This window comes from Somniosus microcephalus, unplaced genomic scaffold (assembly GCF_052327205.1).
Source record: "Somniosus microcephalus isolate GS21.2 unplaced genomic scaffold, FLI_Smic_1.0 unresolved_chr4, whole genome shotgun sequence".
NCBI lineage: Eukaryota > Metazoa > Chordata > Chondrichthyes > Squaliformes > Somniosidae > Somniosus > Somniosus microcephalus.
In genome coordinates this window covers 30,489,536-30,505,643 of record NW_028225182.1, presented here as the reverse complement: position 1 = coordinate 30,505,643, position 16,108 = coordinate 30,489,536, and the positions used below count along the sequence as shown (strand labels likewise).

Below are 16,108 nucleotides of genomic sequence, written 5' to 3'. Positions count from 1 at the left end.
GACATGAAGAGTAGGACCCCAGAGTTCATAGATGAAACTAAAGATCTGGATATTATCATTCTGCAGGAAACTTGGTATAAAGGAGAAGGACACACTGGCCGTCCCCAAGGGTACACAGAGCTGGTGGTCCCCTCCAATAAATTGCCAGGAGTAACCCAAGGCAGAGACTCCGGAGGCATACTGATTTGATTTAAAACAGAGCTTAAGAATTGCATCAAATTTATAAAAAAGGGCGAAAACCACATGTGCCTCAAAATTGAGAGGGGGATTATCTCTAACCCCCAAGATGTTTTCATTTGCGCACTCTATATCCCCCCAATGGAATCCCCGTACTTTAAAGAGGACACCTTTTCCAACATGGAGAGGGAAATTATCCAATTCCAGGCCCAGGGGAACGTGTTGATCTGTGGTGACCTCAATTCAAGAACTGGCGAAGAACCAGACTTCACCAATAATCAGGGAAACAATTACATATTCGGGAATAACCACTTCGATATCCCTTCCCATCCATACAGGCATAACTGCGACAAGCAGACAAATACCAACGGAAAACAGCTCCTGCAGCTCTGTCGAAGCCTGGGTCTGTACATTGTCAATGGTAGGTTATTGGGAGACCTCCTAGGAAGATCGACCTATTGCTCACCTCTTGGCTGTAGCACCGTAGACTATATGATTACGGATTTAGACCCATCCTCTTTCAGAGCATTCACAGTCAAACCACAAACAACACTGTCAGACCACAGTCAAATTACTATGTATCTTAAAAAGACAGAAACAACCAACACAGAAACACAACCCAGTAAGCTGTACAACACCAAAAAATCGTACAGATGGGCCAAAAACAGCACGGAAAAATACCAGAAAGCAATTAGCAATGAATCAACTCAAGCTCTATTGGACACCTTTCTGGATAACATATACACTCACAATAAAGAAGGCGTAAACCGGGCAGTGAATAACCTAAACAATATTTTTGATAATTTGGCAATAAGGTCAAACTTGAAAGCTCGCAAGAACAAACCCAAAACAAAAACTATGAAAAATGGTTTGACCCAGATTGCCATAACATGAGGAAAAAACTTAGAAAAATATCAAACCAAAAACACAGACAGCCAGAAAACGAGGAATTACACCTTACTTATTGTCAGACACTAACACAATACAGAAACACACTCAGAACCAAAAAAGGGCAATATATTAAGAATACACTCAGCTCCATTGAGGAATCCATTGATTCCAATTGTTTCTGGGACAACTGGAATACATTACACAAAAAACAACACGACGAATTGACCATTCAAAACGGAGACACATGGGAAAACCACTTTGAAGAATTATACCAGAAAAACACACTAAGGCCAGAGCAACACCAAATTTGCAAAAAACTGGAAAAGCTCGAAATGGCCATAAAAGATAACCAAAACCCACTAGAATCCATAATAACAGAAAAAGAACTAGTTGAAAAACTCAAGGACCTGCGACCAGGAAAAGCTTGCGGTGCAGACGGCATACTAAGCGAGATGATTAAACACACAGACGCTAAAATGAAACTGGCTATCCTAAAACTCTTCAACTTGGTTCTGAGTGTCGGTTACTTCCCTGATATCTGGAACAAAGGACTCATAACGCCCATATAGAAAAGTGGGGACAAAGTCGACCCAAATAACTATCGAGGCATCTGTGTAAACAGTAACCTGGGGAAGGTATTCTGTAGTATCATAAACAAAAGACTTATAAACTTCCTTGAAGAGCACAATGTCTTGAGTAAAAGCCAAATTGGATTCCTGCCAAACTATAGAACATCAGATCATATCTTCACCCTACAGACCCTAATTGACAAACACGTTCATCAAAACAAAAGCAAAATCTACGCATGCTTTATAGATTTCCAGAAGGCTTTCGATTCCATCTGGCACGACGGTTTATTCCTGAAACTTATCGAAAGCGGGGTGGGGGAAAAACATATGATGTAATTAAATCAATGTATACAGACAACAAATGTGCAGTTAAAATTGGAGACAAACAAACAAAATACTTCCCACAGGGGTGGGGGGTGATGCAGGGCTCGCCCATCTCACCGACACTCTTTAATATTTACATAAATGAATTGGCAAAACTACTTGAACAATCTACAGCACCCGACCTCACCCTATATGAATCCAAGGTTAAATTCCTCCTCTATGCAGATGACCTGGTTCTGCTGTCACCAACTAAGGAGGGTCTACAGCAGAACCTGGATCTGCTGGAGTCGTTCTGCCAGACCTGGGCCCTGACAATGAATCCCCAAAAAACCAAAGTCCTTGTGTTCCAGCAAAAATCCAGACATCAGGGACCCAAAATAAATTTCACACTAGGAACAACCAAAATTGAACAAACCACTAACTACACATACTTGGGCTTAAAAATCAGTTCTACGGGAAATTTTCATCTGGCTGTGAATGAACTGAAAGAGAAAGCAAGAAGGGCTTTCTATGCCATTAAAAAATCAATCCAAATAGAAATCCCAATTAGCATTTGGCTCAAAATTTTTAAATCAGTAATTGAACCAATTGCACTCTATGGCAGTGAGGTGTGGGGACCGCTAACACAACAAGAATTTGCAAAATGGGACAAACATCCAATTGAGATCCTACATGCAGAATTCTGTAAAAGTATCCTCCGGACTCAAAGGAAAACCATAAACAATGCATGCAGGGCAGAACTAGGCCAATATCCATTAATAATCACTATCCAAAAAAGAGCCACCAAATTTTGGAAACACCTAGAAATGAGCAACCCCCAATGCTATCATTACGAAGCCTTGAAATGCCAAGAGAGGACCATAAAGAAGAATACCCTCAGTCAACTAGTCCTGGGACTCAGTGAAGTAACTACTAACACTACTAACAATAACCAGCCCCAGGACAGTGACAGCGTAACACAAAGAATTCGACCCAACACAATCGTCGCTAAGCAAAAGGAAAAATATCTGTCATACTGGACAGAAACAACAAAAACCCAAAGCAAACTCAATTGCTACTTGGCCCTAAACAGACAATACAACATGGCTGATTACCTGACCATGGTAAAGGATAGCAAACCGAGAAAAACCTTGACAATGTACAGACTTAGTGAACATAGCCTGGCGATCGAAAAAGGTAGACACAGGCAGACCCGGCTACCAAGAGAGGACAGGATATGCTCTCACTGCAGTCAGGGAGTGGTGGAGACAGAGATGCACTTCCTCACAGCTTGTAGAAAATATCAGGGCATAAGGGAGAATTTCGACCCAAAATTCACAAAAATATGCCCAGAATTCAGAAATTTGAATGACGACCAAAAACTCCCAAACCTACTAGGGGAAGAGAGAAGTTGTGTAACCTTAGCGGCACACTATGTTACAGCTTGCCATAAACAGAGGGACAACCACTAAATATAAGAGTATATACAAATTATATGAATGTATATTTATACACTCAGGGATATATCTGTTTATACACTGTATGGATAGATCTGTATTTTTGTGTACAAACATGAATGTTTTTCGATGCTTTGACAACATAAGATGTACCTTGTCATCATCATGCCAATAAAGCGATTTGAATCGAATTGAATTGAGCGATATAGAGAGACACCAGCAGAGGGAGATAGAGAGAGGTGTAACTGAGTACAGTGAGCGATACAGAGAGACACCAGCAGAGGGAGATAGAGAGAGGTGTAACTGAGTACAGTGAGCAATGCAGAGAGACACCAGCAGAGGGAGATAGAGAGAGGTGTAACTGAGTACAGTGAGCGATACAGAGAGACACCAGCAGAGGGAGAGAGAGAGCGGTGTAATATAGGAGCAGGAGTAGGCCGTTCGGCCCTTCGAACCTGCTCCGCCATTCAATATGATCCTGGCTGATCCTCGATCTCAATACCATATTCCCGCTCTCTCCCCAAACCCCTTGATGCCTTTTGTGTCTAGAAATCTATCTCCTCCTTAAATATATTCAGTGACTTGGCCTCCACAGCCTTCTGTGGTAGAGAATTCCACAGGTTCACCACCCTCCGAGTGAAGAAATTTCTCCTCATCGCGGTCCTAAATGTCCTACCCCGTATCCTGAGACTGTGACCCCTCGTTCTAGACTCGACCCCCCAGCCAGGGGAAACATCCTCCCTGCATCCAGTCTGTCTAGCCCTGTCAGAATTTTATACGTTTCAATGAGATCCCCTCATATTCTTCTAAACTGTAGTGAATACAGGCCTAGTCGACCCAATCTCTCCTCATACGACAGCCCTGCCATCCCGGGAATCAGTCTGGTGAACCTTCGCTGCACTCCCTCCATGGCAAGTATATCGTTCCTTAGGTAAGGAGACCAAAACTGCACACAGTACTCCAGGTGTGGTCTCACCAAGGCCCTGTATAACTGTAGTAAGACATCCTTGCTCCTGTACTCAAATCCTCTTGCAATAAAGGCCAACATACCATTTGCCTTCCTAACTGCTTGCTGCACCTGTATGTTTGCATTAAGTGACTGGTGTGCAAGGACTCCCAGGTCCCTCTGTACATCAACGTTTCAACCCGAAATGTCAACTCAAATTTCTCTCCACGGATGTTGCCTGACCTGCTGAGTTTTTCCAGCATTCTCTGTTGTTATTTCCCAATCTATCACCATTTAAATAATATTCTGCCTTTCTGTTTTTCCTACCAAAGTGGATAACTTCACATTTATCCACGTTATACTGCATCTGCCATGTATTTGCCCACTCACTCAACTTGTCTAAATCGCCTCGAAGCCTCTTTGCATCCTCCTCACAACCCACAATCCCACCTGGTAACTGAGTACAGTGAGCGATGCAGAGAGACACCAGCAGAGGGAGATAGAGAGAGGTGTAGAATCCTACAGCACAGGAGGCCAGGGTTACCCCTCACTTTTTTTTTTAAAAACAGGCTGCGCGGCCGTTCAAAATCTCGCATAGAAAAGCAGGTAAGCAGGTAAGTGGCCTGCGCAGCACCGCCAGACAGCTGCGCCGCTGCGATGCTCAGCGGCAGCGTTGCAGGAGGCCATTCGGCCCATCGTGCCTGCTCTTTGAAAGAGCTCTCCAATTAGTCCCCGCTGCCCCCTGCTCTTTCCCCATAGCCCCGCAGAGGGAGCTAGAGAGCAGCGTAACCGAGCAGTGTGGGCGCAGTACGACCCGAACAGTGGTGTTATGTAGAGAGGGTCGAACACGACTGGTACAGGACTAAGTTGTACAGGGGAAAAAAACACAAAGGGCTGGAATTTCATTGGGCCGTGGAGTCGGGATTAGAGGCATGTGGTGGGTTTAAAATCCCGAAATCGGGGGGTCTCGACCCCATCCCGCCCCCATGCCAGTTTCAAAGGAGGCGGGTACCCGACCTGTGCTGGGACCCACCTCCCCGAGGCGGGAAAGGGATTAGTGCCAATTAACTGCCTGTTAACAGGTAGTTTTAGCCTAATCCCTATTTTCATTGTTGAAGTGTGGGATTCCCGACGGCTCCAAACCACGCCAAGTTAGTGTGGTGGGCCGTCGGGATGAAGGGCTTGGAGGGGTCGAGATGTCCGGTGTTCAGGTGAGTGATGGGTGCATGAGTGCAAAAGTAAGTGTGTTTGGTGTGTGTAAAGTGTTTAAAGAAGTTTTACTGACCTTTACAGCCTTCCTTCCTTCAGGTCTTGGGAGTCCCTCATCTCACCGGCACAGAAAGCAGAATGGCCGCCAGCTGTCAAAAATTGCAGCATTCAGCTTTCTGTTCTGGAGAGATCTCTAAATCATCCTGAGAGGAAGGAATTAACTTGGAGTACAGATTGTCAGTGTTTGACAGCTTCAAACAGCTGTCGAACGCTGATATTTCAAAAGGCCTTGACAGATGAAATGTCAATCTGTGACCGTCACCTGTTGCCGGGTGGCCCTTAATTGGCCTGCTGAGCCCACTGGGCGGGCTCAACAAGGTCAATCGAGTCAAAATTGCGTGGGTTGGCTAGAACTCGATGGAGGCGGGGCTACAACCCCAAAAGTTGTAGTCCCACCTCCTACATGAAAATCCAGCCCTAGGGCTGTTCATGTTTGGAGGGAAGTGACTGAAAGAGGGACCTCCTAGAGGTCGATAAGACGGCACACAGTTTCGACACGCTACATCCCGAACACTGCTTTACATGAAACCGCAGCAGAGCTGGGTTTGAACCAGGGACAGTTGCGCCCTGGGACTTGCATCAGGGAGTTCTTCACACACACAATGCGGAATGGACGCCCATCGGGGGCAGTGGAATCAATAGCCCTGGAATCAAACTGATGCAGTGATGGGCGGGCATGTTTCTGGATGGATGGACTCCATCGGATTACACAGGATATACGGCACAGAAACAGGCCATTCGGCCCAACCAGTCCATGCCGGCGTTTATGCTCCACTCGAGCCTCCTCCCATCTTTCCTCATCTAACATTATCAGCGTAACCCTCTATTCCCTTCTCCCTCATGCGCTTGTCCAGCCTCCTCTTAAATGCATCTATACTATTGTGTGCAGTTTTGGTCACCTTACCTGAGGAAGGACGTTCTTGCCATGGAAGGAGTGCAGCGAAGATTCACCAGGCTGATACCTGGGATGGCAGGAATGACGTATGAGGAGAGATTGGGTCGATTGGGCTTGTACTCGCTGGAGTTTAGAAGAATGAGAGGTGATCTCATAGAAACTTATAAAATTCTGACAGGACTGGACAGACTAGATGCAGGATGTTCCCGATGGTCGGGGAGTCCAGAACCAGGGGTCACAGTCTAAGGATAAGGGGTAGGCCATTTAGGACTGAGAAGAGGAGGAATTTCTTCACACAGAGAGTGGTGAACCTGTGGAATTCTCTTCCACAGAAGGCGGTGGAGACCAATTCATTAAATATATTCAAGAAGGAGTTGGATATATTTCTTAAGGCTAAAGGGATCAAGGGATATGGGGAGAAAGCAGAGACCGGGTACTGAATTTGGATGATCAGCCATGATCTCATTGAATGGCGGAGCAGGCTCGAGGGGCCAAATGGCCTACTCCTGCTCCTATCTTCTATGTTTCTATTCGCTTCACCCACTCCCTGTGGTAGTGAGTTCCACATTCTCACCACTCTCTGGGTAAAGAAGTTTCTCCTGAATTCCCGATTGGATTTCTTGGTGACTATCTTATATTGATGGCCTCTAGTTATGCTCTTCCCCACAAGTGGAAACATTCTCTCTGTATCCACTCTATCAAAACCTTTCATAATTTTAAAGACCTCTATTAGGTCACCCCGCAGCCTTCTTTTTTCAAGAGAAAAGAGACCCAGCCTGTTCATCCTTTCCTGATATGTATACCCTCGCATTTCTGGTATCATCCTTGTTAATCTTCTCTGCACCCTCTCCAGTGCCTCTATATGCTTTTTATAATATGGCGACCAGAACTGTACGCAGTACTCCAAGTGTGGTCTAACCAAGGTTCGATACAGGTTTAGCATAACTTCCCTACTTTTCAATTCTATCCCTCTAGAAATAAACCCTAGTGCTCAGTTTGCTTTTCTTATGGCCTTGTTAACCTGTGTCGCAACTTTTAGTGATTTGTGTATTTGTACTCCGAGATCCCTTTGTTCCTCTACCCCACCCAGACTCGCACCCTCCAAGTGATAAGTGACCTCCCTATTCTTCCTACCAAAATGTAATACCTCACATTTATCTGTGTTGAACTTCATTTGCCAATTATATGCCCAGCATCTCACTATGGCATTTCTCATCCATATCGAGATGCTGGGCAACCTTCCATTGTGCTCTTTGCCCCATTTCACGCCTCCTGAAATGGGCTATCCTACTCGGCCGTGGCTCAGTGGGCCGCAGTCTCGCCTCGGAGTCAGTAGTTTGTGGGTTCTAAGCCCCACTCCAGAGACTTGAGCACAAAAATCTAGGCTGACACTCCCAGTGCGGTACTGCACTGTTGGAGGTGCCGTCTTTCATAAGAACACAAGATGTAGGAGCAGGAGGAGGTCATTCGGCCCCTCGAGCCTGCTCCGCCATTCAATATGATCATGGCTAATCTGATCCTGGGCTCAAAGCCACTTCCCTGCCTGCTCCCCATAACCCTCAACTCCCTTACCGTTCAAATGTCTGTCAATCTCCACCTTAAATATATTCACTGACTCCGCCTCCACAGCTCTCTGGGGAAGAGAATTCCAAAGATTCACGACCCTCTGAGAGAGGAAATTCTTCCTCATTTCCATTTTAAATGGGTGCCCCCTTATTCTGAAATTATGCCCCCTAGTTCTGGATACCCCCACGAGGGGAAACATCCTCTCAGCATCTACCCTGTTGAGCCCCTTCAGAATATTATGTTTCCATAAGATCACCTCTCATTCTTCTAAACTCCAATGAGTATAGGCCCAACCTGCTCAACCTTTCGTCATACGTCAACCCCTTCATCTCAGGAATCAACCTCGTGAACCTTCTCTGCACTGCCTCCAATGCAAGTATATCCCTCCTTAAATAAGGAGACTAAAACTGTACGCAGTACTCCAGGTGCGGTCTCACCAACGTCCTGTACAGTTGTAACAGGACTTCCCTACTTTTATACTCTATCCCCTTTGCAATAAAGACCAACACTCCATTAGCCTTCCTAATTACTTGCTGTACCTGCATGCTAACTTATTGTGTTTCATGTACGAGGACTCCCAGATCCCTTTGTACCGCAGCATTTTGTAATCTCTCCCCATTTAAATAATAATCTGCTTTTTTATTCTTCCTACATTATACTCCATCTGCCAGATTTTTGCCCACTCACTTAGCCCTGTCTATATCCCTTTGGAGATTCTCTGCATCCTCCACACAATTTGCTTTCCCACCTATCTTTATATCAGCAGCAAATTTGGCTAAATTACACTCGGTCCCTTCATTAATATAGATTGCAAATTTCATTATTTTTTAAATTAATTTCAGATGTGACGTTAAACCGAGGCCCCGCCTGCTCTCTCAGGTGGATGTAAACTAGATCCCTTCGATTTCAGTCGATGTTAAACATCCCGTTACACTAAGCAGGAGAGTTCGTCCCGATGTCCTGGCCAAATATTCATCCCTCTACCAAAAAACCACCCCAGACGATCTGGTCATCATCACATTGCTGTTTGTGGGAGCTTGCCGTGCGCAAGTTGGCCGTCGCGTTTCCCACAATACAACAGTAGCGCACATTATTTCATTGGCTGTATGGCACTTTGGGATGTCCTGAGGTCATGATAGACGTGATGGAAATGCAAGTTCTTTATTTTTAATGAGGAGGGATCTTCTTGGAAAATTCCCTGACACCCCGCTCTCCCAGTGGAGAGTCCTGCTCGAGGGGGACAGTTGGAGAAATGGAACTAACACTGTTGTGACCTCCCTTTAAACAAGTCTCCCCACTGCGACTGGGAAACTCATAGGGGGTGATTTTTTTCCAATGGGGGATGTGATGGGAGGCGGGACTGCTGCTTGTCGGGTTTTAGTCCCGCCTCCATCGACTTGTGGCCAACCCACGCTATTTTCCCTTGATTGACCTCGTTAAGCCCACCCAGCGGGCTCAGCAGGCCAATTAAGGGGAAGCTGGTGACAGAGAACGTCAGCGTATGACATTCCATCTGTCAAGATTTTTTGACAGATGAATTGTCATCGTTTGATAGCTCTGTAAAGCTGTCAAACACTGACAATCTGTCTTCTAAGTTGAGTCCTTTACTCAAGACTCAATTAGAGATCCTTCCTGAGCAGAAAGCAGAAGAATTTAAGAATACAGCGGCCATTCTGCTCTCTCTGCCGGTGAGGTGAGGCGGCTCCGCAGCCTAAAGGGATGAAGCCTGGAGGAAGAAGCAAAGGTAAGTAATCTTATTAAAACACTCTACACTCACCGCGCACATTTACCTCTCCACACTTGCACTCATCACTCACCTGTACACCGGATATCTCGGCCCCTCCGACCCCCGCAGACCCACGGCTCGCCTCGCTGACCCTGGCGAGGTTCGGAGCCGTCGGGAAGCCCACACTTTAGGTGGCAAAATAGGGATTATCCCAAAAACGCTGCCCGTTAACAGGCAGTTAATTGGCATTAATCCCCTTCCTGCCTCGAGGAGACGGGACCCGGCGCGGGTCGGCTACCCGTCTCCTGGGAAGATGGTACGGAGGCGGGTTGGGGGCGGGTTGGGTACCCGCCCCCAGATTCTGCCATTTTCCTGGCAGTCCCGCCTCCCCAGGGCTGGCAAGATCGCCCCCATAGTTCTTTTGTATAGGATCACAAGGTCTGAATCACTTTGTTTCTGTCTCCGCCACTTGGAACAGCTAGTGGGAGTATTTATTTTATTTTGTCACCCTGCTTAAAATAATTTTGAAGAAGTTTTAAAGTTGAGGTGTTCAAAATCATGCAGGGTTTTCAGAGAGTAGGTAGGGAGAAACTGTTCCCACTGGCAGGAGGGTCAGGAACCAGACGAGACAGATTTAAGATAATTGGTTAAAAAAGTTAGGGGGAGATGGGGAGAATTATTTTTACGCAGCGAGTTGTTGTGATCTGGAACGTGCTGCCTGAAAGGGCGGTGGAAACAGGTTCAATAGTAACTTTCAAAAGAGGAATTGGATAAATACTAGAAGGAAAAAAATTACAGGGCTCTGGGGAAGGAGCAGGGGAGTGAAACTAATTGGACAGTTCTTTCAAAGAGCTGGCACAGGCACAACTCCGTTTTAAATAAAAAAGGCTGGCATTTCTATAGCGCCTTTCACGACCACCGGACGTCCCAAAGTGCTTTACAGCCAATGAAGTACTTTTTGAAATGGAGTCACTGTTGTAATGTGGGAAACGCGGCAGCCAATTTTCACATAGCAAGCTCCCACAAACAGCAATGTGATAATGACCAGATCATGTTTTTTTTAGTGATGTTGATTGAGGGATAAATATTGCCCAGGACATCGGGGATAACTCCCCCCTGCTCTTCTTCAAAATAGTGGCCGTGGGATCTTTTACATCCAGCTGAGAGAGCAGACGGGGTCGCGGTTTAACATCTCATCTGAAAGACGGCACCGCCGACAGTGCAGCACTCCCTCAGCACTGCACTGGAGTGTGTCAGCCTAGCTTTATGTGCATAAGTCCCTGGCGTGGGATTTGAACCCACAACCTTCTGACTCAGAGGCGAGTGTGCTACACACTGAGCCCCGGTTGATACAGGAAACTTTCAATTTACCGGCACCTAAATAACCGGAAATTTCGGTTAACCAGCAAAATTCAGGAGTAGGTTCCGGTAAGTTTTATTACTTGCCTTCCTCGATCTGTTGCTGTGCAAGGGTGTGGCTGCAGCTGTTGCTAAGCTACAGAGACGCTTGGAACTTGTGGCCATTGTTCTGAACCTGTTGCTAAGCAACAGGGTTTGTTGCTTTATACGGAGCTCTCAGCTCTCCGTATCTTTTACTATAGCGTTCGGTTATCCGGAATTTTTGATGAACCGGCACCACGTCGGTGCCGGATAAAAAAAAGTTTCCTGTTCTGTGAATCTTCTCTCATGTTTGATCAAGTTTCAAATCGAATGAGTCCCACTTGGAGTCTGGAGGGAAGGAGCTTGGATTAAAATAAAAACATGCAACTCAACTGTGGGGGGGGGGAAAGTCGATTTATTTATTTGTACAAAAAAATGAAAACGGTCAGTGTTTTTTCGAAAGACGGTAGCAAAATATCAGCAGGTAGCAGGATAGGGGGAGGAATGCTGCACAATGGAATGATAAGGCATGGATTCCTCGCTCAGCGAGCTCCTGATCTCACTTCATCAACGGAGGGAAAACGCCGAGCCGAACCAAAAGTACATCAAGCTAGGGAGAGCTGGGTCAGTCTTGGCTCAGTGGCCGCACCCTCGCCTCTGGCTGACACTCGCAGTGCCGCGCCGAGGGAGCGCTGCACTGCCGGAGGTGCCGTCTTTCGGATGAGACGTTAAACTCGAGATCCGCCCTCTCAGGGGGGGCGTGAAAGATCCCACGGTCACTATTTCGAAGAAGAGCAAAGGAGTCCTGGGCCAATATTTATCCCTCAATCAACATCACTAAAAAAAAAAAACAGATGATCTGGTCATTTATCACACTGCTGTTTGTGGGAGCTTGCTGTGCGCAAATTGGCTGCCACGTTTCCCTACATTACAACAGTGACTCCACTCATTGGCTGTAAAGGGCTTTGGGACGTCCCGAGGTTGTGAAGGGCGCTATATAAAAGTGGCAACTGTACTCATCATTCTAAACTCCCGCAGTCTTTATAACAGGGTACAACACTTTAATAAGACTGCGGGAGTTTAGAATGAGGAGTACAGTTGCCACTTTTATATAGCGCCCTTCACGACCTCAAGACGTCCCAAAGCCCTTTACAGCCAATGAAGTACTTCTGAAGGTCGTCACTGTTGTAATGTGGGAAACGCAGCAGCCAATGTGCGCACAGCAAGCTCCCACCAACAGCAATGTGATGATGACCAGATCATCTGTTTTTAGTGATGTTGATCGAGGCATAAATATTGGCCCCAGGACACCGGGGAGAACTCCCCCCTGCTCTTGTTCGAAATAGTGGCCGTGGGATCCTTTACGTCCACCCGAGAGGGGCAGACGGGGCCTCGGGTTAATGTCTCACCTGAAATACAGCACCTCCGACAGTGCGGCGCTCCCTCAGCACTGCACTGGGAATGTCGGCCTGGATTTTTGCGCTCAAGTCTCTGGAGCGGGTATTCGAACCCACGACCTTCTGACTCAGAGACGAGAGTGCAGCCCACTGAGCCACAGCTGTGTGGAGCGCAAATTAAAATATACTGTGGGCCAGAAATTCGGGTCCCCACGGGTGAGTACGCGCTGTGCACTCACCCGTAAGGCCAGCGGAAGTGCCGGTTTTGTGCATGCGCTGGAAACCGGAACTTCCGGTCCCTTGAAGGAAGGGGTTCGGAGGTCGAACGCGTGCGCCGGAGAGGCAGCGCGTACGCCTGGAACTGTTTTTTTTTTTTAAAAACAGGTTTCTCCGGGAGGGTAAGTCTCCAGCAGCTGCGCATGAAAAAAGCAGTCGCAAGGTCTGCTTTTAACAAGCTAAGAGGTTCATTAAGTAAAATTAAAACATTTTTTCCCCCACAGGTTTATCATTTTAAAATACTTTAAAGAAATATAAGTTTATTTTTAGCCGTTAAAAACTTTAATTTTTTCAAAAATTTAAATTTTTGTTTAAAATTGTTTATTTATAGTTATTTTAAAAATGTGATGGTTTTTTAAAAATTTATTTGAAGTTTCACTTAGGTTTTGGGGCCGATCTCTATTCATAGATTTGACAGGTCTTCCTGTCAAATCTATGAATAGAGATTCCTTGGCTCCCCATGGCCCACGTGATCCCAGGGGATGCTGCGAACTAACTGCGCCCCTGGGATACGCAAGCACTGCGCGCCGGCAGCTGGAGGAGGCCCAGGATCGAAATCCCACACGGGCCCACAGCACAACGGCCGGCGCGCAAGGTAAGTGCAGGTCGGAGGCTTGCGTCCACGGGAAGCCTCCGACTCGAATTTCTGGGCCACTCTGTTCTCAAAGAAACTTCTGTGTCACAAGATGGCAGCACGATTGCTAACGCAAGTGGAAGACAGCGGGCTTTGAGATCTGATCAGCCTGGTGTACAATGTGGAAATTTCAAAAAAGTTCCCATTTGCAAAATTCCAAACCAACCCTTTTTGTCTGAAATCTGAAGCGAGACCTAAACCGCCCAGAGTTTGTTCAATTTCTCAGTTGCTGGCATGGGCGTGAAGAAATCCTGACGACAGTGCTCCTGTAACCTTTTGGCTCGAGATGAGTGATTTAATAAAAAGTGAAAACATACGCGTGTTCCCAAAATTCACCGTGGAAAAGGACAAGCAGCAGAAAGTCAGAAATTGAGATGACGCGGAGGAACGGAACCAGTTTCATAGCAACTCCAGGGCTTCCGGGTTGGACTGTCTTTGGGGCCTCTAAAGTCTTTTGCACGGCATAAGACATCCTGAAACTTTAAAAAAAAACTCGCCTAATCTCACCAGCTGGCCACAGCGCCAAGATTTTCCATCAAGCACCACATGGGGATCAGAAGCAAGCAGAGGCGAGACGAAAGATCTCTGAACTCCAACCAAGAAAGCCATTCCAATCGGTCATCATGTCAACAGTCTTGTAACCAACTCCCAACTGTCCGTTAATCCATAAACAATCTTCCATTTGGCCGTCAAAATGGGTCATTAATAACAACATTGAGTGAGAAGTTCAGAACTGCAAGGTTTGAGAGTTGAGGCTAGTGCAAAGATTCCAAACTAACTGTTGGGAGCAAGACTTTGGCTAGCCGTGTCAGCCAACTGCCATCTTCTAATCTCATCAAGTCCAAACCTCAATGGGAACCATTCCTTCTTTACTGTTGAACGGGGGCAGGAGATATTCCTCGCTCAGGAAGAAGAGTGGATATTGGACCAAGAACCCATGGATGCTCTTCAGCTTTTCTCGGGCTTCTTCAGGATTCTCGGTCACGAGGCCAGGCGTAGACACAAATTCGCGCAACTCCACGAGACTCGGAGCAGAATTCGAGGGGAGACACTTAAAAACCTGAGGTGGGGGGGGGGGGGGGGTGGGGAAGGGGTTGGTTGAGAGGAGGAAAATATGAAATCTAATCAGAAGTTTGCCACATTATCTCGGAGATGAAGAATATGCTTTTACGTAAGAGCTCTCAAAAATGGAAAAAGTCACCATTCTATAAACCATTAGGATCAAACCTCAATCTCACTGAGCCAAGGTCCCTCTCTCTGCAAAGACTGCCATATTTCTGCAAAGTGTTAAAACAACCATGGAACTGATCCCACACACAACCTCCATTGCTTTTGACGGTGCTTCAATCAACAAATATTGTTCGAGAGGAATGGGAAAAGATTTCCCCCCCCACCCCACCACAGCCCCAGTAATAAATTACATTCCATCAAGATATTTGTTCAGCTTCTGTCCCACTTTAAAAGGCCACCATCGCGACAACTGTCCCTCCACGGCCTCACCTCACCCTCTCCTCCATCCCGGCTGGTGCATTTTACTCTCCGATTTCCTGTGCATCTCCTCTTCACCACCAGCGACTGTCTTAGGCCATCTTGGCATTTCTCTTGAAGTCCCTCCCCGAATCCTTCCCCCTTTGCTACTTCTCTCCACAACTTTGGAAGCATCCTCAAAAACCTTTTTGCCTATGCTTCCCAGTCACTTCTCCTAAACATAGAAAAATAGGAGGAGTAGGCCATTCGGCCCTTCGAGCCTGCTCCGCCATTCAATATGATCATGGCTGATCCTCTATCTCAATACCATATTCCCGCTCTCTCCCCATACCTCTTGATGCCTTCTGTGTCTAGAAATCTATCCATCTCCTTCTCAAATACATTCAGTGACTTGGCCTCCACAGCCTTCTGTGGTAGAGAATTCCACAGGTTCACCACCCTCAGTGAAGAAATGTCTCCTCATCTCAGTCCTAAATGTCCTACCCTGTATCCTGAGACTGTGACCCCTCGTTCTAGACCGCCCCCCCAGCCAGGGGAAACATCCTCCCTGCATCCAGTCTGTCTAGCCCTGTCAGAATTTTATACGTTTCAATGAGATCCCCTCATTCTTCTAAACTCTAGTGAATACAGGCCTAGTCGACCCAATCTCTCCTCATACGACAGTCCTGCCATCCCAGGAATCAGTCTGGTGAACCTTCGCTGCACTCCCTCTATGGCAAGTATATCCTTTCTTAGGTAAGGAGACCAAAACTGCACACAGTACTCCAGGTGTGGTCTCTCCAAGGCCCTGTATAACTGTAGTAAGACATCCTTGCTCCTGTACTCAAATCCTCTTGCAATGAAGGCCAACATACCATTTGCCTTCCTAACTGCTTGCTGCACCTGCATGTTTGCTTTCAGTGACTGGTGTACAAAGACACCCAGGTCCCTTTGTACATCAGCATTTCCCAATCTATCACCATTTAATACTCTACCTTTGTTTTTCCGAACGAAGTGGATAACTTCACATTTATCCACGTTATACTGCATCTGCCATGTATTTGCCCACTCACTCAACTTGTCTAAAACGCCTTGAAGCCTCTTTGCATCCTCCTCACAACTCACAATCGTGCAGTCAGCAAACTTGGAAATATT

At 46.5% G+C, this 16,108-nt stretch overlaps 1 protein-coding gene across 1 annotated transcript in view; it reads right to left on the bottom strand.

The window, feature by feature from the left end:
* Positions 1–13,750: 13,750 nt before the first annotated feature.
* Positions 13,751–16,108, bottom strand: part of LOC147090481 (phospholipase D2-like) — a 53,316-nt gene continuing 50,958 nt past the window's right edge. The window contains exon 17 of the mRNA XM_085977249.1: positions 13,751–14,546. Within this exon, the coding sequence (XP_085833375.1) occupies positions 14,322–14,546 (225 nt within the window). The 3' untranslated portion in view covers positions 13,751–14,321. The remainder of the gene's footprint in view (positions 14,547–16,108) is intronic.